Raw genomic sequence first — 21,791 nt, 5'->3', positions numbered from 1 at the left:
GGCCAGCAGGTAGGCAAGAAGGCTGGCTGGCTATGGGTGAAAATTTTTACCTGTGATCTAAAAGGTCATATTCTTACGACACACCTAAACATATACTACATAAACACGGAAACTGGCCCTCTGGAATACCAACAATTTCATCATCTGTTGTGATTTCAAAGGCCTCTTGGAAAATGTGTCTGCAGTTTTCTGGCTCTTTCCAGTCTTCTGTTAAGCACGTCTGCGGCCAAGAGTGGCTGGCAGTCCAGGTCAGCAAGTCCCCAGCTCTGACTCTGCTGGAGGAGTTGCACGCTGCACGCTGTGCGGAGCTGTTGCTGCTCCGGATCAGTCACTGCTGACTCAGCCTCCTCCGAAGGAGAAGGGCAGCCAGCCTCTGCCCGGTCTCACTCAGTGAGGATGTGCCACCCCGGGGGGGATGTGACTGGGGCAGAACAGGCACCCCCGAGCTGCTGGCCCTGCTGGGCTTATCTGAGGTAGGGGAGGCGGTGGGCTTTGGCGCTCCGTGTAGGCTGGGGGTTTTGAGTCCCTTCTCAGAGTTTCGTCTTGCCAGGCTCTGCACTCCGTGCCTACTGCTTGTTGCCACAGAGGAGGTTAGGCTGCCCTTGCCGAGGGAACGTGGTGACAGTGGGAGATGTCCACCGAGCTTCCTGAGCTCCAGGAGCTGTGCTCTGGCTTGGCTCAAAGCTTCCGTCAGTTCAAAGCGTTCTTCACACTCTCTGCGCACTGTTTCCTGGAGAAAAGTGTTCTGAAAAGAGAGGAGGAAGCACCCTTGGCTTTAAACAGTGTACACAAGTGGACAGTTACTGGCAATATAAACTGAAATCTGAACTGGAGGTCAGAAATCTGGACTTCTTGCCTGTCTCTATGATTTCACCACACAGGACAAAAGAGTCAAAAGTATGGTTTGTGCAGCTGAAAAGAATGGTAAGAGAGCATTTGGTTCAACTCTTGCCTTTTGCAAAAGAGGAACCAAGAACTAAGAGAGGCTGAATGTCTTATTCAGGGCCACTCGGATGGTAGAACCTGGGGCTTCTGATGCCAGTATCAGTGGCCGGCCTTCCTTCCTTCCTTCCTTCCTTCCTTCCTTCCTTCCTTTCTTTCTGTGGTCTGAGATTTAACTCAGGGGCATTCTACCTCTGAGCTACTCCCCCAGGCCTATTTTTTATTTTGTAACAGGGTCTCACTAGGTTGATGAGAGTCTCACTACTTGCCGAGGCTGTCCTTGAACCTGTGTTTCTCCTGTCTCAGCCTCCCAAGTCCTGGAATTACAAGCGTGAACCACCACACCCTGTTCAATCAGTGGGTTTTCACCTTCTCTGCCTCATGTCTCAGACACATGTGATGGGCCTTAATAGAATTTTGATGAATTCCAGAGATGAAAGATGGCTAAGTACTCAGTGAAAAAAAAAAAAAAAAGTAGAATCAGAATTTGAAGGGGCCACAGTGCTATCTATCTAGGGCAGCCACACATTTGAAGCTTAAACGTGGAGCGTTACATCCTTCCCAAGTGCAATTTAACTCTTTGAAGTATCCTCCAGATAGCTTGAGTTGAGTGTGTTGGCACGCTTGTAATCTCAGTACTTGGGAGGCTGAGACAGGAGGATCGTAGGTTTGCGGCCAGCCTCAGCTACTTAGTGAGGCCCTCTGCAACTCAGTGAGACCCTGTTTCAAAATAACAAATAAAAAATAGGGCTGGGGTTATAGCTCAGAGGTAGAATGCTTCTGGTTCAATCCCTAGTTCCACAACAAACAAACAAAAAGTAAAGTGGCCCTAATACGTAAGCAGGATTAAATGACTGTGCTATAGAACTTATCAACTCAGAATGACCTTCCATGAGGGTGGCTTGTTTGTAAAAACAGCCAAGTCATTTCCAAGTGTGACTCTTAATGGAAAACATCCTCCCTAGGGGTGTGCTGACTACTGTGCTGTCTGTGGAACTAAATAAAAAAGCATCAGGGAAAGTAGCATCTTCCTGTATTTGAGTTTTTGTGATTCTGAACAGAAATCTATTCAATTCCAATTTTGGTAATGAAAACTGAAGAACATGGAGCGATTCCAGATTATCGCAGTAATTTTCTATAAGACGGCTGCATGTCTCATCACTTCTTACATATATTGTTTACATACAAAAATGACCCACATAGTCACATTTTTTTTTTTTTTTTTTTTTTTTTTTTTTTTTGGTGGTACTAAGGGTGGAACCCAGGGGCTTTTCTACTTCCGGGCTATACTTCCAGACCTATTTTATACTTTATTTGGAAACAGGGTCTCACTAAGTTGCAGAGGGCCTCACTAAGTAGCTGAGGCTGGCTTCGAACCTGTGCGATCCTCCTGTCTCAGCCTCCCAAGTGTTGGGATTACAAACGTCTGCCACCATGCCCGGCTAGTCACATGTTTTTAAAATCATGGGTTAGCTGAGTGTGGTGGCCCAAGCCTGTAATCCCAGTATTTAGGAAGCGAAAACAGGTTCAAGGCCAGTCTTCACAACTTAGCAAGACACTCAGTAACTTAGTAAGACCCTGTTTCAAAATAAAGAAAAAAATGAAAAAGAGCTAGACAGAGGCAGAATGCCCTTGAGTTCAATCCCCTGTACCTCTTCCCCAAAATCACGAGTTAATTTCTTGTCTCCTATTATTTTTATTTTTGGAGGAATTGGAGACCACTGACGTTTACCTTCTATTATCAACTCCACTGGTAGCACTTGTTGAATAGGTAGAGGAAGGGTGCTGGAGGAGGAGGGATAAGGTACAACACTTGGTGCCATCTTAGTTACTGTTCCGACAACATACTTGTCAGAGAAAGACAATGGCCCTCAGACTGGTTATGTAACTTACTGAGAGTAACCGGCTCTGAAATGTTGGAGCTCTGGCTACCTTTAGAGCCCTGATTCCTATTGCCTGGGCCTAAACTGGCTGTCTAATTTATTGCATCAAGCAAACAGGGGTCATTTATTCCTAGGACATTGAAGAAATGAGAAACAGTAAGATTCTTTCACTTGTTTTTGCCCAAGTATTTGAAATTCTATTGATCTGCACTTTCTTCAGGAAAGAAAAGAACTCCAGTGCATTATGTTTCTTGTCTACTAGTACAGCGAACAGGTAAAATGGGTAGAAGTGACGAGATTCAAGTGCTTTTCAGTAAGTTAGTATTAACAAACCCTTGATTAAGAAAATTAAGGAGGAGTTCATTTAGTAGAATATACACAAGAAAATAAATGGATTGCCATGAACAAAGAGGTCAGCCAGCTGGTGAGAGGGATGACAGGTGCCTCACAGGAAAGAGAGGGCGAGGATGTCATGGCGAGGGTGCCCAGGAAAGGAAAGTGACGTTCTATCAACTCACTGAAAGTAAAGTCTCAAAGAAAAGTAGGCGCTACAGAAAATACCCATCAAGCCAGTCTCTGAAAAGGGCCAAGGAGAAAAGGAGACGGTGGAGTGAACGGAGGGATGACCCCAGTGCAGAGTGCAAGGGAGGCCCGAGGCCAGCAGACCCCGGGCTGTGTGTTGTCCACAGCAAGGTCTGAACTGGCCTGGAGTGCTCAGGTGACATGGTTTCTGCCAGCCCCAACTGGAGATACTCCAAAAGGAGAGAACGGCCAGGAGCCACACTGCGGCGAGAAGGGCTGCCGACCCTCTCCACGTGGGGCCCATTGCTCTGGAACCCATCCTCCTCCAAGGCTGTCAGCTTTCAGAACAAAGGCTTTGTTCTCTTTCTTCTATTATTTTTCAAACCAGAACTGAAAACAGAATTCAGAAGTTGGGACTCTTGATTATTCTGTCTGTACCAAAGCACTATGAAATCTTAGGCAAAGCTCATAATACCTCCATATCCTCTGCCACCGCTACCTCCTCCTCTAAAACTGAGATTATAAGTCAGCATTGTCCAACAGGCAGCTCAGATGTTCATTTATTCGATCCTAGGGTAAAAAATGGAAGTGGAAATGGGACACTCACAAGTTTGGGAGATTGCTATTTCAGGAGTGGAGTGTGACCGTGTGTGACAACAGGACATGTGGATGTGGCTGGAGTCAGTAGACACATTAGTGGAAAATTCCATCGTACGTGAACAGCATCATCACTCGTGGTTAGATTGTTTTCAGCAATTCAGGAAGGCTGGCTTGTTGCAGCTTTTCAATATGTCTTTTCATTGAACAACATGAACAAATTTCATTGAACAAATGTGTAAGATGGGATATGCTCAAAGTAGAAACTGTAGGCAAATGTGAGAAGAATTGGTGAGGCCATAAATACTTCACATATTTTAGATAAGATTGTCTTTGGCTGCATTTTACAAAACACAGCATGATTAGAGGGTCTCAATGGTTTGCCACTGAACTGGAAGTCAAAATTCGAAGGGAGGCCTGGCCGGGGGAAGGGCAGAGAGGTTTTTGAGGCAGAGGGGGCAGTGAGTGCAGTGGCCCCCACAAGGAGATGCCAGCTGAGGTGAAGCAGGGCTCGCTGTGACCCAGGCACAGTTCAGAGGAAAGGAAAGACCAGGACTGAGCCCAGGAGAGGTGAGCGGGTCAGAGCAAGAGGGTATTTGGCAAGGTATTGACTCTAGGGTTTGACTTCATTCTGGGGCCATATAGAGTCACTGGGAGGCTTACTCTAAGCAGGGCTGGTGTGGTCCAATCTGCATGGAAGGAAGATCTTGACATCTTTTGGAAAATGGCCTGGAGTGGGCAAGATGGAGGAAGGGAGGAAAGCAGGAGCCCCAAGCTTGCACAGAGGCGGTTCCTATTCCAAGGCCCTTGGTTAGAATGGCCGGGGGGAGGGTTCCTGGGTCCTTATGCTTCGCTCTTTGGTGGTACCCCTTATCTATAGATATCGCTACAATGTTTTTTAGATAAAGGCCACTTTGAATTGGGCTTAAAATATGGCTTAACTGCACTCCCACCGAGTAGGTAAATGTCAAAATGAAAATATAAATTAGCTCACCATCTGTTTTGCATTTCTAATATTAAAAATGGCCAATCTCCCCCACTCTTTGCGATGTAAGAGTGGTTTATTTTTATGTTTGTTTTCACTTTTATCCTTAGAGACAGCTGGGTTGCTTTCAACTCCAAAAACAGTGGAAGAAGTGAGAAAAGGCTTTGCTGGGCAACTTGATCGCTCTGAAGGTGAAAATCCTGTTTGTAGTGTTCTAGAATCAGCTGTAATTGGCATAGTTGAGGGGTGGGGCATGCCAGGAAAACATGTCTTCAGTACAATAAGTACAGAGCCCAGAGAGGTCTAAACCAGTCATGTAATAAACAGATTATAGTTTCCACCAACTTGAACTATATAACCCAGGGGAGTGAAAGGCAGCCAGCTGGGTGGGGGGTTTGAGGTGAAGGGACATTCAGTAGGAAAGGTACGGAAACCAGAAGGATGAGTAGGAGTTAGCAGAGGATAGGCCCAGCTCCCATTCACGAGCTTCTGTTCAACTAATCTGCTCAGCCCTGACACACTGCAGCAAAGCAGTGGACATGGCCTTTTGGTAAGGCAGGAAAGAGAATCTGAAGAGATTTCCAAGAAAGAAGTAAGATGGACAAAACAACTGGTTCTTAACATTATATTTCCATGTTTGCAAACACAATAAAACCAACCGTGGCCAACACATCATTTCAACATGGTAGAAGCAGTGGACAGTGATCCCTCAGACTGGCATGTATCAAGAGCAGACTTTCAGGATGGAAATAAAATGCCCACGAAGACATGGTATTCAGGATTTACTTTTCTAAGTTCACGATCCAACTTTAATTAAGATTTAATGAGTCTTAAACAAAACCAAAACGACTCATCTGTATTTTTCCCATGCTCCAATTTTCTGACATGTCCCCCTGCATAGGTAGAGACCTCCTCTGAGCCCCCTTCTGCCTGTTGCGCCCAGGTTAAACTTTGCAGGCTCTCGGTTTGCTCACCTCCCTGCCAGCCAAACATGCCAAGGACTCGTCCCTGTCCTTGTCCTTCCTGGTCTTCCCCGCTCCTGTGGGCCAGAGGCTGGGATTCCTTTACTCTTTGGAAGAGACACTGATGTTCTAATTTTATCACATCCAAAAGTTGAGAATGACTCATTTGGTGATTTACTAACTGTTACTTTTTTTTTCTCCATTCACGTAGATAGAATTACCAGAGAGGTGTGTTCCATTTTTTCCTATTCTGGTTAAACATGCAAATATAAGAAATACATATCCTGTGACATCAAATTAAGAAGATTTGCACAGCAAAGGAAATGATCAAAAGCATGGGCAGACAACAGAATAGGAGGTCTTCGCCAAATCTCAGCATTCGGGAGGCTGAGACCAGAGGATCGCGGTTCGTGGCCAGCCTCAGCTACTTAGTGAGGCCCTCTGCACTCAGTGAGACCCGGTTTCAAAATAAAGAATAAAAAATAGGGCAGGGGGTGTGGCTCGGAGGTCGAATGCCCGTGTTCCATCCCCAGACCCGCAAAACAAAACAAAACACCAGGAAGTCTTCGTCAGCCTCTTCACTGACAGAGGATTAACATCCAAAATATAGAAATGACTCAAGAAAAAACACAACCCGATCAATAAGTGGCAACTGAACTAAAATGACACTTTTTCAGAAGAAAAATACAATGGGCAAAAACCTTTAAAAAATGTCCAACACTGCCGGGCGTGGTGGCGCATGCTTGTTAATCTCCGTGCTTGGGAGGCGGAGACAGGAGGATCGCGCAGGTTCAAAGCCGGCTGCACTGGCTTTAAGAGACCCTGTTTCCAAATAAAAGTATAAAATAGGTCTGGAAGTGTAGCCCTAAGGTAGAAGGGCTTCCAGGAACCCCAGTACCACCAAAAAAAAAAAAAAAAAAAAAAAAATGTCAAACATCCCAACATCAGGGAAATGCAAATCAAAACTACCCTGAGATGTCAACTCACTCCAGTTAGAATGGCAATCATCAAGAATACAAATAACAATAAATGCTAGGATTACAAGCATGCACCAACACGCCCAGCTGTATGCAGTCTCTTATGATTTACATAAATCCATCCTTGCTAGATTTATTGGTAATTTTCCTAAACAAAGAGTTTCTTTATTTAAATATACATTTAAATCCAGGCCTGGTGGTGCACACTTATAATCCCAGCATTTGGGAGGCTGTGACAGGAGGATCGAGGTTGGAGGAGGCCAACCTCAGCTACTTAGTAAGGCCCCTTGCAACTCAGTGAGTCCCTGTTTCAAAATAAGGGGAAAAAAGGCTGGGAAAAATACATTAAAAAAAAATGTAAAAACAGCTGGGCATGGTGGCATACAACTGTAATCCTGGTATTCAGTAGGCTGAGGCAGGAGGATTGCAGGTTTGAGTCCAGTTTAAACAATTTAGTAAGACTTTCTTTCTTTCTTTTCTTTCTTTCTTTTTTTTTTTTTTTTTGGTACTGGGGATGGTACCCAGGGTCATTCTACCTCTGAGTTACAACCCCAGCCTGATTTTTATTTTTTATTTTCAAACAGGGTCTCGCTAGGTTGATGAGAATCTCAATACTTGCTGAGGCTGTCCTCAAACCTGCAATTCTTCTGTTTTAGCCTCCAAAGAACTGAGATTACAGGTGTGAGTGACTATGCTTGGATAAGGACTTTGCTTCAAAATAAAAAAAAATAAAATAAGGTTGGGAGTATAGCTCAAAGGTAGAATGCCTTAGTGTTCAAATCCCCAGTAACCCTTTACACATACGCTAAAATGAAAAAAAGTAAAAACACCAAAAAGTTAAAAATCACCCAAGACACCAATATATTTTATTTTATTTTGTGTGTGTGGGTATTACTGGAGATTGAATCCAGAGACATTCTACTGCCAAGCTACATCACCAGCCTGATTTTATTTATTTGGAAACAGGGTTTTACGAGGTTGCTGAGAGCCTCAAAGTTACCAAGGCTGGCTTTGAATCTGCGATCCTCTTAGCTTCCCAAGAACTGGGATTACAAGCATGTGCCACCATTTTGGCTGACACCAATATTCTTAAATGTATATGAGCTGTGAAACTCTCGCCAATTCCTTCCTGTTCCTTAAAGGTAACCATTATTGACAGTTTCCTTGATTTCCTCTGTCATCTCTCTGTGTCTGCAGACCTATAGGGATGCTGTGCTTAAACTTTGTTTGCTTTGTAAATGAAGCCAGATTCAGAATGCCAGGAGATGGTCAGGAAGACAACAAACAATAAAAGCAGCTGTGTGTGTGTGTGTGTGTGTGTGTGTGTGTGTGTGTGTGTCTGGAGATGGAACCCAGGGGCATTCGACCTCTGAGCTACACCCCCTGTCCTATTTTTTATTCTTTATTTTGAAACAGGGTCTCACTAAGTTGCAGAGGGCCTCACTAAATAGTAGCTGAGGCTGGCCACGAACGGTGATCCTCCGGTCTCATCCTTCCGAATGCTGGGATTATAAACTTGTGCCACCATGCCTTGCTTAAAAGCAGCTATTTTGTAATAAAAGCAAATACAGATCTACAGTCCTTTCGCCACAATTCTATATCCAAAAAGCCCTAAAGTAAAAAAATTTCAAACTCATTACACTTGTTGGTAGAATCTGATGGGACTAATAGAAAGCTCATGAGGTCTTATTTTTCCATGAGGTGTGAACATTCAGATGTCTCACTGTGGACACATTACTGTTACTGCATGGAGGGGCAGGCCTCAGTCTCTGGGGCAAATGTGCTGAACTAACTTTCTACATTTCTAGATCATTTCAATTCCTTACTCAGCAGAACCTAAAGTTTTTAGCTAACAAAATGTGGGCCTGTATAACTGGTATGCTCCCTTTAAATACTTTCTTTCCTTTGGGTTTTCAATAGCATCCTTTTCTCTTTTTCCCCCCAAAATTGTCATCACTGCTAGATTCTTCTCCTCTTCCTTGCCTCTAAAAGCCAGAATGCCTATTTTCAACCCTCTTCTCTAGAACCTCATTGCCAGGGTGATCTCACTCACATGTTGGACACATGTGAATGTCTCCAAAATGAACACCAACAGACACCTTCCCCACAGATGTGGTGCCTGTACAACGTCGCCTCTGGAGACCAACAGGCACATTAAGATCAGTATGTCCAAATTTAAAATTACATTATACAGGTATGTTTTTGCAATTTTCAACATTATCGGCAACTTCACGAAATAGACCATGAGAATTTACCTTATGTCAATTCTCATTCTCATATTAGCTTCTCCTCCCCCCTTTTCACATCATACTTCTATCACCAATTTTTAGCCAAAACTGTATTTTACTGTAATTATTCTAATATATAAGTATTATGCACACCTGAGCCACAGAGCATATTATGACTATTTTCTTTCTTGCACAGTTTCCTTCCAAAGTTACTGTCTCATTATTTATCTACAAAATTTCTGGACTTGATTAATATATATATATATATATATATATATATATATATATATATATAATTTTTTTTTTGTGGTGGTACTGGGGATAGAACCCAGGGGCTTTTCTACCTTCAGGCTATACTCCCAGACCTATTTTATATTTTATTTGGAAATGGTCTCACTAAGTTTCTGAGAACCTCACTAAGCAGCTGAGGCTGGCTTCGAACCTGTGCAATCCTCCTGTCTCAGCCTCCCAAGAGCTGGGACTACAAGCATGTGCCACCATGCCTGGCTTGATTACTATTTTTTCTTTTACCAAACTCACAAAAGTATAAATATCATTGCAACATGTTCAAGCAGTCCACATAACCCATCAGCTTTTCTTTCTTCTTTGACATGTATTTCTAAGAAACCACCTCCTTTTGCTCCATGAGCCTGGTTGTTCCCTGTGCCCGGCTGTGATGCAGGACTTCCTGCCTCCCTCACCTCGGGAATTCCCTCCACCTCTCTCCGGAGCTGGAGTTCTTATTTCCTGATTCCTACTTCTTCTCCTTTCTTAGTTGCTCTCTTACTGTGATGTTCTATCTCAGGTTCCTGAGAAAGGGTGCAAGGGAAGGATCATTTATGAGGACTGCACTGTGTGGAAATACCCTTATTGGACACCTATACTTGCTTGATTGGCAGGATATAGACTTCTAGGTTGTAAATAACTTTCCTCCAGATCTTGAAAGGCATTTCCTTCTATTTTCTACTGTGGGGCTATGGTTAGATATAGCCCTTGAAGAGCTCATAAATTGGTGTTTGGAGTTGATATAATTGAGTCTTGGGGGTTGTAGCCAGCCGTGGCTAAACCCACTGTAATGGATGTGGCTGGGGGCACAGCTGTGGGGATTATATTTAGCTCCTGCTCCCCCTGCTCTGTCTCCTGCTTCCTGCCTCTGTGATGTGAGCACAGCCCATGTGCTCTCCCTCACTCTGCCTCCGGCTGCCCTGCCCTGAGATCCCTGGTCCCTGGCCTCACATGGTCAGGTCTTTAGACTATGGCTGTGAGAATACAGACCTGGCCATTAAGAATTCATATGCCATCCTGACTCCTGACGCTCTTTAGTGAGCTGGTTGCTCCCTCCCCCCAGGATTTTAAGTGCTTTTTAAATGGCTTATACAGGGGGACCGACTCCATGATGAAGGCTCCAGTGGGGCTGCTCCGCCCTCTGCTGTGCTGCGCGTTCAGTGAAGTCTCAGTTCTCAGACCGTCAATCACTAAGTCAGCCACCTTTCAGCCATCTGTTTTCTACTTTTCAAAATTTTGTCAACTTCTTTTTCATCTAGTGTCAACTCTTCTCTTGTTCTCTGGGTCCTCATGGATTTATTCACTTTATATATATTTACTGTCATTTTTGTGGCAATGAAGTGGAGCAGAGTTAAACATATCTGTATAATCCATGTGTAACCCAAAGTGTTATTTTCTCCTTTTAAGTATCTTTCATCTTCATTGGAAGAGGTACACAAGCCATAGAACTTAAAACTTATATCCCTTTCCCCCTTGTCTGCAGTCTTAAAACAACAAAAAACTAGTGCTTTCTGCACTAGTTTTCTTTTGGTGACTGCATGTGTGCTATTTTGCTTTTATTTAGTTTTACAATTTACCCTTATTTCTCCTCTGGATCAGAAGAGTGCTCCAAAGACTGGCATGTATGTGGTCCATTTTAACTTGGATTTAATGCTAATATGCTATTCTCTAACATACTTTCTCTTTTTACTGCCTTTTCTTTTCTTGTTTTGATGTTCCAAATTTTTCAATACATGTGTCTTTTCCCCAGCAAGGACTAATAGAAGCTCCTGTTCATGGTTACATTTTCAATGGTTTTATTTTCCATTTCTCTCTTCTTAATGTCCTGTACCATTGTTGCTCCAATAATCCCTGTAGCACCGAGGAATGCCTGTCTTGCTCTTCAGAGGCTACTGGAGAGCTTTTTTTTTTTTTTAATACAATTAAAAACAAAGCCACCCCTTCTTCGGCCTCTCGAAAGAGAACAGGATGTTCCTCCCTTTAATTAGCCTCCTTATTAGACCATTAATCTATCTTCATTCTAATGGGAATTCAGTCCCCACTTAAATGCAGCTTTATTTCTACAGAATCTGAGAAATTTCCAGTGTCTGGAATGTGTGATCAAAAAAAAAAAAAAGTGCGTTTCACTTTATATGCTTCTATTTACAGCCTTTATTCTTTCTGGCTCATAAATCTAATCACTTTTATTGGCTCATTCCCTATTTTTATAAGCATATTCTGGACTTTGGAATGCTTAGCCAGAGAAATAGCCCTATTCACTTATACTTCAGTTTTAATTATTCAACTGAGAGGTGATATTTTGGAAACTTCAAATAGAAAAACTAGTCTGCCCTCTCCTCTCACAAAAGGAAAAGGGCAAGAATATCCTAAATTAGCTTTTCGTTATTTGGGGGATGATCCTCATCTCCCCTCTAGTAATCCATGTTTTTTTTTTTTTTAAATAAAAATTCATCTACAAGTGGCTTCATTCCACAACTAAAGAGCAAGGCAAGCTCCAAATGTAGCTCCTTTTGTCTGGTGAAGAAATCTCTTCACTTTGGTTTCTGTGTCTAAAATCCCCTCTAGAGAGCTTATGATTACAAACCTTTAAGATGGCTCTGTGATTCCAGCCATCCTGATATTCACAACTTTGGAATTTGCTTCACCTTGAATGTGGGTTGTACTTCCTGACTCATTTGTAATAAATAGAGTATAGTGGAAACATGGGATACAATTTCTGGGAATAGGAGACTGCGGCTCCGTCTTGGCCCCGCACTGTCCTCTCACTCTCTCCTTAGCAGGGGAAGCAGCTGCCATTCACTGCAGCTGGCCTGCGCAGAAGTCCATGTGGCCGCGTCGAGAGGGAGCTGCTGGCCAAAAGTGAGCTGGGGGCCCCTCCTCTTCCTGCTGACAACCACGAGAGCTCTCTTCCTGCCAACAGTCGCGCTCAAGCTAGAAGCCATGGCTCTTCCTACTGACAACCACGAGAGCTCCAAGCAGCTCTTCCTCCTGACATCCACGCTCCGGCTTGAAGCCATACCTTTTCTTGCCCAGTCATCCTCCAGCTTGAAGCCAGGCTTCTTCCCATGCACATTCACGCATGACCTTGAAGCCACACCTCTTCCTGTGATCATCCACGCTGGAGCCTGAGGCCAGGCCTGGTCCCCTCAACATCCCTACTCCAACTCGAAGCCACGCCTCTTCCTGCTAGTAAGCTAGACGCTCCGCCTCTTTCTGCCAACCACGCTGGTGAGCTTGAAGCCAGGCCTCATCCTGCCAGGAACCTAGAAGCCACTCCTTTTCTACCAACAGACACACTCATTTGAAACCATGGTTCCTCCTGTGGATAATGTGTTAGCGAGAAGCCGCGACTCTTCTTACTGACCTCCACTCTGGGGCTTGAGGCCACGCCTCTTCCTGTCCACATCCAGGCTGGAGCCAGAAGCCACACCCCTTCTAATTTGTTAGAACTCCCCTCTTGCTGATGAGCTAGAAGTCACTTCTCTTCCTCCTGATGGCCACATTTCTGCTTACCACAGCTGAACTAGAAGCCACTATTGTTCATCTTGACAAGCGCACTGGAGATTGAAGCCACGCCTCTTGAAGCCAAGCTTGAGGTAGAAGCCCCTCTCTCCCAGCTGGGCTTCCCTGCGAGCCTGCAGCCCCGTGAGCACCCGCACAAGCTGGTGGGGGATCCTGAACTAGAGACCCAGCTTTGTCACACCAGACCTACAGAAATTATGAGATAATAAACGTTTGCTGTTAGAAATCACTTAACCTGGAAGTGATTTGTCACACAGCAATATATAATGCAATATATAATGCAAGTCCTTAAGGCATATTATCTAGTTTTTAGTCAATGTTTTTAGATCGTTCTTAAAAAACCCTGTTTACATATTCTTTCCTCCTGATGATTTTTAAATTACTTATGCAAATTTTTCTTTCTTTTTTGGTGGTACTGGGGCTCCTGGAAACCATTCTACTTCCGGTCTACACTCCCAGACACCTATTTTTTTAAAATATTTTTATTTGGAAACAGGGTCTCTTTAAGCCAGCGCCGCTGGCTTCGAACCTGTGCGATCCTCCTGTCTCCGCCTCCCAAGCGCGGGGATTACAAGCGTGCGCCACCACGCCCGGCCTCAAGTTTTTCTTTAAATTCCTCTTTGAAGACATGAAGTAGTAGGTATCAGTTTTGTTCAGAATTATATCACTACTGTCTACCTAGCACAGTGCCTACACCCAGCTAGCTGAGAATTTATATATTCTGAGGTTGGCCCCTCTGTTTCTTTCTATTTTTCCTGGTCACTTGCTCCTCACTTTCTATATTGCCATTTCTCTTAGGGTTCAGACCTGCTAATCTAGTTGCCTTGACCTTTCTCTACTTTAACCTGCGGCCTCTCTTCTAGAACTTCCAATGTTGCCGCCTCACTTGAGGCAAATCAGCGTTACCTCTCTCCTGCTGTTTCTCCAGGGAACTGAGTCCGTGCTGCTCTACTCCACGCTGGCCTGGACTGGGGAGCAGCTCCTTTCCTGGGGAGGCTGAGCTGCTGTGTCTTACACGAGACACTTGATCACCTACCCCCTCGCCTCTGGAGGAAGAAGGAGTGTGAATACCATTTTTATTTCATTTTATTTTTCATCTTAAAAGTGAAAAAATAAATCCATAAATAATTGAGGAGCCAGGGATGGTGGTGTAAGCCTGTAATTCCCGTGTTTAGGAGGCTGAGACAGGAAGATGACAGGTCTGAGGCAAGCCTCAGCAACCTAGTGAGTCCCTATTTTAAAATAAAAAATCAGCCGGGCGTGGGGCGCACGCTTGTGATCCCCGCGCTTGGGAGGCGGAGACAGGAGGATCGCGCAGGTTCGAAGCCAGCCTCAGCTACTTAGTGAGGCTCTCGGCAACTTAGTGAGACCCTGTTTCCAAATAAAAAACAAATATAGGTCTGGGAGTGTAGCCCCAAAGTAGAAAGCCTCTGGGTTCCATCCCTGGCACCACACATACAAATTAATTAATTAATTAATTAATTAAAAATTTAAAAAGGGCTGGGGGTGTAGCTTGGAGGTAGACTGACCCTGGGTTCAATTCTTAGTATCACACACATACACATACACAAAAAGTAAAAATAATAATAATATCTGAGGCCAGGAGATACTGTGCATTAAGCTTAAAGTTGCCTTGAAATTTAGAAGCAGAACCATTAGAACTCAGGTTTCCTGAAAGAAACATCATACCATGCAGATTCAAATTTGAATCTTGGGTCTGCCAAATTGGGTAACCTTATGTAAATTATTCAAAAATTTAAAATAAGTTTCTCATCTGTATCACATAAATAATTTCTATTTTGTAGAGTTGTTAGGCATTATTCTTGATTCAAAATTTTGCCTATTCCATATTTTAGCTTCTATTTATAATTCTTTGTAATAGGTTCACTTCATACTTACAATGATCATATAAAATTCTATTTTGGTTGATAATTTAAATATAGCAACAATATATGTATTGTTAACAACTGATAGCACTATTAACACTTTCCTTTTTTTTTTGTTGTTTTTTTTTTTTTGGTGGTACTGGGGTTCCTGGAAGCCCTTCTACCTCCGGGCTACACTCCCAGACCTATTTTTACATTTTCATTTTGGAAACAGGGTCTCCTAAGCCAGCGCGCGCGGCTGGCTTCGAACCTGTGTGATCCTCCTGCCTCTGCCTCCCAAGTGCGGGGATTACAAGCGTGCGCCACCACGCCTGGCCAACACTTTCCTTTTATTCCTTTATTAAGATGCCAATGAAACCAACAAAAAATATTACTTCTCGCTAACATTCAGATTCTTCCTGCATTTGCTCTTATTTACGTTACTTTAAAAAATGAGAGCAATAATAATGTAATATGTTGGTAATTAGAGAACAAATTAAGTGTTTCACTATTTCTAAACTGCTTAGCAGTTCACAAATCTTTGTTAGAAAAAAGTTTTCAAATCAAAATAAGCCTATTCCAGTCTAAATAAAAACATTGCTGAAATAGTCATGCATATACAAGAAAGAAGACTACACATGCTTGGTTATCACAGGGCTCAGACACTCACAACTTCCTCCTCCAATCTGGGGAGGATTCCCCCCCTAACCCAGACAGTGAGGTGAAGATCCAGGGTGATGAGGGTGTTGGTGCCATTGTGTCTTTTCAGGTTATCAGACGACTGGTAGGGGGAAGAAGGGGAATGTCAATAAACTATGGCTCCAGTGCCACCTGGTCTGTTTTTATATAGCCTGTGAGCTAAGAATGGTTTTAAATAAATGGGAAAAAAATTTTAAATATGAATTTTTTTCATGACAAATAAAAAGTGTATCAAAGTCAAATATCAATATCTCTAAATAATTTTTATTGTAACATCAAGAAAAGACTAGAAGGTCCAGGAAGATGGCGACCAAGAAAAGCAGCGTTTACGAGTCCCGCTAACACTTGATCTCTACTGCCACAAAATCAGTGCTTTTCATAGCCGGAAAACACCATCAGCAGAGAAATAAAAACTGTAAATACAAGAGACTGAGAAAAAGAAGGCTAGAAGAACAACCAGAGACCAGAAAAGAAACTATCCCACACTGTGGTGGCAGAGCTGTGCCGGGGCCATCTTCCCTCCCAGCACCAAGATCCAGAGAAGAAAGGGACTCAGAACGGAGCTCAAAACCAGAAAAGAAATATGCCAGCCTCACGGCCAACGGTGTGGCAGCGGCGCCATATTGCCAGCGCAGCAGCGAGTCCACCGGGTCCGCAACAGCTCCAGATCAGCGCACTCAACAACCGTGAGTGAAATTGTGGCCCCTAATGGAGAAATCCCAGTACTAAACCCTTCAGGGACTTGTGCAGCTTTGACAATCTCCCTGGGTCTGAGATTTTGCAATCCAACCCAGTGAAGGAGTAGCAGTGGCAGAGATAGCACACCCTATTCACAGCTCCCCATGAGAAAACACCCAGCCTGGCACCCCCATGGTCTCGCACAGCCTCGATTTATCTCCCTGGGTCTGAGACTTTGCGATACAACCCAGTAAAGGAGTAGTGGTGACTGAGTTTACCACAGACTAAGATCCAGAGCACCCTAAGTGAAGTTGTAGTGACCCAGGGAAGAACACAGAGAAGGCACAAACTTCTGAAATCATGGGAAAGAGGAATAACAATGGAGCAATGAACGCCCACAACCCCACAACATCAGAACCTGATAACACAGAAATTCAGAGACCTTCAGAAGATCAAATCAGGAATATAACTGTAGAAATAATACAGGACCTTCGAAAAGAATTTAGAGAGAGTCTAAAAGAAATAAAGGATACAATCATTGAAGTAAAGGCCTCAATTCAAAGTATAAACAATCGATTAGACCACAAGTTAGTGTTTAAAAATAAGGCATAAAAATATAAAGATCTCTAGTCTTACAGATTTAGTCATTTGCAACACAGCCTGGGCACTGAGTAAACCTTAGGTTTTATGCATAGCTGAATGTATTCATCTTACACAAAAGAGGCCAGACCACAAAGGTTAAGGGAAGAGCCTGGATTTGAACTCAGGTCCCTCACCCTCTGTGACACCAAGCGGCCTTTCCTGTCTGTATTGGTGTGTCTTCCACTGATCACAAGGTACCTGTTTTGCTCCCTACCTCTTCCTGGGACTGCTTCAGCTGCTGCATCAGTTGTGTCTGTTCCAGCATTACTCTTTCCAGTTCATCTGCCTTGTGTTTCATTTCCTTCAAGTCTTCTGAAGCAGAATCATTATTGTCAATTTTCTTCTTTAAGCGAGATTCAAATTCTGCAACCAAATTTTTAAGGTTTTCAATTTCTTTTTTCTTTGACTCGGATTCTTCAGTGTACTGGATATGGGATTCATGAAGTTTTTCTTTAAGAGTGATCACTTCCAGACTTAGATCTCTTGTAGCGCCTGCGATTAAGTCAGATATCTGTAAGATAAATCTCATATCAGTTTGTAGGCAACATTTTCTAGATAGCCATGGGGCTCTTATGGTTTTTAAGAGGTTTATTCTAATAAATTAGTATACTCTTCTAGCCAGATGAAAACAAATCCCGTGATATTATGCAGGCCTGTAAGATCTTCTTTCTAAAGGGTAACACAAACTTTATTTTTCCACCAAAAATGGCTTCATCTTAATCACTTGGGAATCCTTGGAAATATATAAATCTTTGTGACTGTATTGAGCTGCACAGAATAGCTCAAGTCTTATAAGTAGATCAAGGGCTTGGCTGCGTCTAAGTTGGCTTTGGGGCCTTAAAATGCTCAGTGTTTGGAGATGCAGAAAGAAAAGCACCACAGTTATATTCTACTCATATTATACAAATAAGTTTTCCATGGACAGAATTTTTCTCTCCCTCTTCTGTACTATGGCAGGAGGTGCCCTGTCATTATGACACTACTTCTTCTGGAGCAGCACTGCTCAGCAGAGTCTCTGCTGATAGAAATATTCTGTGCTACATAATACAATATGGTGCCACTAACCACATGTGGTGTGTTGATGAATGTTTAACTGACTCTCAAAGAAAAAGTCAATTTTGTATCTAATTTTCATGGTGTAAATACTGTCACTATGGCTACCAATAAGGTACCATCAATCCTTGAGTTGAAAAGAGATACACATGACAGTCTCTAGAAAGCCAGTACCCTGCTACTGAGCACTTGAGATGTGACTAATGTGACTGAGGAACTGAATGTGGACTTTTATTTAATTTTAATTAATTTAATTACAATATTAGCAACCACATGTGGCTACCATGGAACAGTGCAATTCTAGAGGATATTGTAAAAAAAATACTGCTTCTCAAGGTCGTACCTCTAAATAAATGAGAAAATAAGTTGGAGAAACTTTTCCTCATAGCATGAAATCTTTAGAAGGAAAAAACACTATTTTCTTTCTCCTAAGCAAAACATAACAAAGAGCAGAAAAACAAGGAAGAACAGAGCTACTTCTCATGCAACATATCCTTATTACTTATGCTACAGATATTGTCATATTGTAAATATTAGCACAACAAGAAACTAGCCCACAACGAATATGGAAAACATTCACAGACTAAGGTTCCAAGGACTTGGTGAACTTTTACTTAAAGAGTTATGTATCCCAAATTTGTTTCAAATGTTAAATTTACATAAGAAATAGCTTCTGGGAGAAATCTATTCACCACAATTAGTAATTTTGTACATTAACATTTTATTATCATCACTTAATCCAGAAGGGAGGAAGGTCACTGCTAGGGCTGAACAGCAGTCCCATCACCCAGAGGAGAGCTAACATTGAACCAGAGCAAGTTACCCTTGGAATGGGAGGTTCACAGAGCCATAGCTACATTTTGATTTTTAAAAAGAGGATTAATATTGAAAAAAAGAAGCAGGAGATTTCACTTACAAAATTTGTGCTTATGACTTCACTTGAGACACTGCACCATCTGGCAAACTTGAGCTCATGGGATCCTGAGCTCTGCAGGGCTGTGACTGCAATCCACAGTGATGGGAAGCAGGGAGGGAGACTCTGGGCCAGGAAGGAGGAGCTGGGACACAGAGGGGGCAGAACCTGAGGTGCACGGAGGCCCCAAGCTCACAGCACAAGCTCCACTGTCTCAGCAGAATTTCACTTAACAACTTCACAAATTGAAAGATAAATTATCAAGAATCCAAAGCTTGGGAGGCTGAGACTGGAGGATTGTGATTCGCGGACAGCCTCAGCTACTTAGTGAGGCCCTCTGCAACTCAGTGAGACCTTGTTTCAAAATAAAGAATAAAAAATTGGGCAGGAGGTGTAGCTCGGAGGTCAAATACCTCTGGGTTCCCTCCCCAGACGTGGGGATGGGGAAAAAAAAAAAAAAAAGAATCCAAAGCAACATCAGCAAAGCATTAAATCCAAAGCACGAGGTCCTCTGAGTGACGGCCTGATGTTACCACTTTGACCATATGCTCAGATAGCTGGCCTTGCCTATTGTTCACAGTGAGCTCCACCTCCTTCACACAATTGTACAATAAATAACTTTAGGCTCATTTGGTGCTTAATTATCATAGACTCCTAATGAGTTTATTCAAAATGATTTTCCTACTGAGTCTTGATTAACACAGACACACACACATACCCTACACTTAAATCCTATAAAAACGAAGACAAATGAACAAAACCTTAATTATATCTAGGGCATAGATAGATAGATAGATAGATAGTCAGTCTTTTTGCGGTACCCAGGGGCATTCTACCACTGAGCTATACTTCCAGCCCTATTTTTTATTCTTTATTTTGAAACATGGTCTCACTGAGTTGTAAAGGGCCTCACTAAGTAGCTGAGGCTGGCCGTGAACCGGGATCCTCCTGTCTCAGACTCCTAAATGCTGGGATTAAAAATGTGTGCCCCTACACCCAGCATATTTTTAAGACATTTCTCTTCTTTCAAACATGTTTAGAATGAAAAATGGTTGCAATGAAAAATTATATACTTTAGTTGGGAAATGTTTAATTTTGTAAACTACATGCACCTGAAGTTGGATACTTGACATGCTGGGATATCCAGTCATACTATTAGTCATATTATTTATGTTGTTTTAAAGGTAAGTTTATTTCGTTAGAAAAATCCACATCTAGCTGGATTGTATGATATTCATTCTGGAGAACAGCTAATTGTCTTACCTGCATGGCTAAAAGCCAAACTCAGTAACCATGAGGAAGGGCACTGGAGTTACAAGTCCTGCAGTGCTCTCAGGAAGAAACACCAACATTTGTCGCTTCAAACACAGTAAGTGATACGAACATAACAACAGACCTTTGTTTGTAGTTCTTCTTGTTCTTTCTTATACTTTCGGATCATTTCTTGGTGTTTTTCTCTTTCAATATCAAGTTCTAGCTTTGCTTCGTTTTTAAAGAGAAGAGCTTGCTCCTCAAATTCAACTAAATGCCGGGCTCTTTCCTTGGCAAGTTCAGCTTCAATCTAGCATTTAATACATATATAAAATAATTTTAGCTTAAACGGGTACATTAAGCTTATTTTCAAACTTTAATTAAAAATTTTGAACAGAAAGTGTTTAAACTATTTTAAAATTTTCAGTACTAAAAAAATTCTAACTAGCCAGGTATGGTGGTGCATGCTTGTAATCCCAGTACTTGGGAGGCTGAAACAGGAGGATTTCAGGTTTGTAACCAGCCTCAGCTACTTAGTGAGGCCCTCTGAAAAATTAGTGAGACCCTGTTTCAAAAAATAAAGAATAAAAAATAGGGCTGGGGGTGTAGCTCAGAGATAGAGCGCCCCTGGGTTTAATCCTCAGCACCACACACACACACACACACACACACACACACACACACACACACACATTCTAACTCAGAAGCTGGCCATAAAAATTGACCTTCTGCCAAATATTCCAAGGCCCAAGACCTTCTGAAACCTGAAATATTAGTAGAGAAGTTAAGGACTATATAGCGTAACAGTTTTCATAAATACTAAAAACTGAGTCATTAATACTTAAATACTAAAAGATCAATTATTTAAGCTGGGTGTTGTGGCACACACTGGTAATCCCAGTACTTGGGAGACAGGAGGATCACAGGTTTATAGCTAGCCTAAGCTACTTAGTGAGGTCCTCCTCAATTTAGTGAGATCCTGTTTCAAAATAAAGAATAAACAAACAAAATAGGACTGGGGGTGTAGCTCAGAGATGGGATGCCCCTGGGTTCAATCCCTAGTAGCCATACACACAAAAAAAGAAAAATTAGCTATTTAAACTGTAAACTCAGTCTTTGCTAGCAACCCATGAGAAGGAAAAAACAAAACAAAACAAACAAAAAACTGTATTAGACTAAGTTCCGCTGAAAATTCAGAGGAGATATAAAATGCAAATGTTGGTGTGTGTGTGTGTGTGTGTGTGTGTGTGTGTGTGTGTCTATTTTGAAACAGGGTCTCACTGAGTTACAAAGGGCCTCATTAAGTAGCTGAGGCTGTCCCTGAACCATGATCCTCTTGTCTCAGCCTCCCAAATGCTGGGATTGCAAGCAGGAGCCACCACACTCGGCTAAATGTTGATTTTTAAATTTTCCTTCCTTCCTTCCGTCCTTCCTTCCTTCCTTCCTCTCCTCCTCCTTCTCTCCCTCCCCCTCCCTCTCCTCCCCCCTCTCTTTGTGAACTGTAAAAGAGTAAACAAGAAATTTGGTTTGAGATGAAATTAAGTGCAATCTTGGCTGTGCCCCTTGCCTACTGTGAGCTCTTCAGTTTGTCACCATAAGTTCTCCTGGAGGTTTGCATTGGGGTCATTATGAGGATTACATGAGGCAAACATCTTTTTTCATGTGAAGGTTCTGTTTTGGTTTTGTGGTGCTAGGGATTGAACCCAGGGGCATTCTACCTTTGAGCTAGCTACATCTCCAACCCTATTTATTTTTATTTTGAAACAGGGTCTTGCCAAGTTGCTGAG

General features: G+C 42.6%; 1 protein-coding gene across 1 annotated transcript in view; it reads right to left on the bottom strand.

Annotated features, from left to right (window-relative positions):
* Positions 1 to 328: 328 nt before the first annotated feature.
* The window catches only part of LEKR1 (leucine, glutamate and lysine rich 1), a gene marked incomplete at both ends in the record, with an annotated part of 152,594 nt that continues 131,131 nt past the window's right edge, over positions 329 to 21,791 (bottom strand). Inside the window, 3 exons of the mRNA XM_080696591.1 lie at positions 329 to 745; positions 17,002 to 17,298; positions 20,150 to 20,314. Of these exons, the coding sequence (XP_080552717.1) occupies positions 329 to 745; positions 17,002 to 17,298; positions 20,150 to 20,314 (879 nt within the window). The remainder of the gene's footprint in view (positions 746 to 17,001; positions 17,299 to 20,149; positions 20,315 to 21,791) is intronic.

This window comes from Muscardinus avellanarius, assembly GCF_963383645.1.
Source record: "Muscardinus avellanarius genome assembly, chromosome: 5".
Classification (NCBI taxonomy): Eukaryota; Metazoa; Chordata; class Mammalia; order Rodentia; family Gliridae; genus Muscardinus; species Muscardinus avellanarius.
Note: the sequence above shows the minus strand (reverse complement) of the source record. Positions and strands in the feature narration are given on the sequence as shown.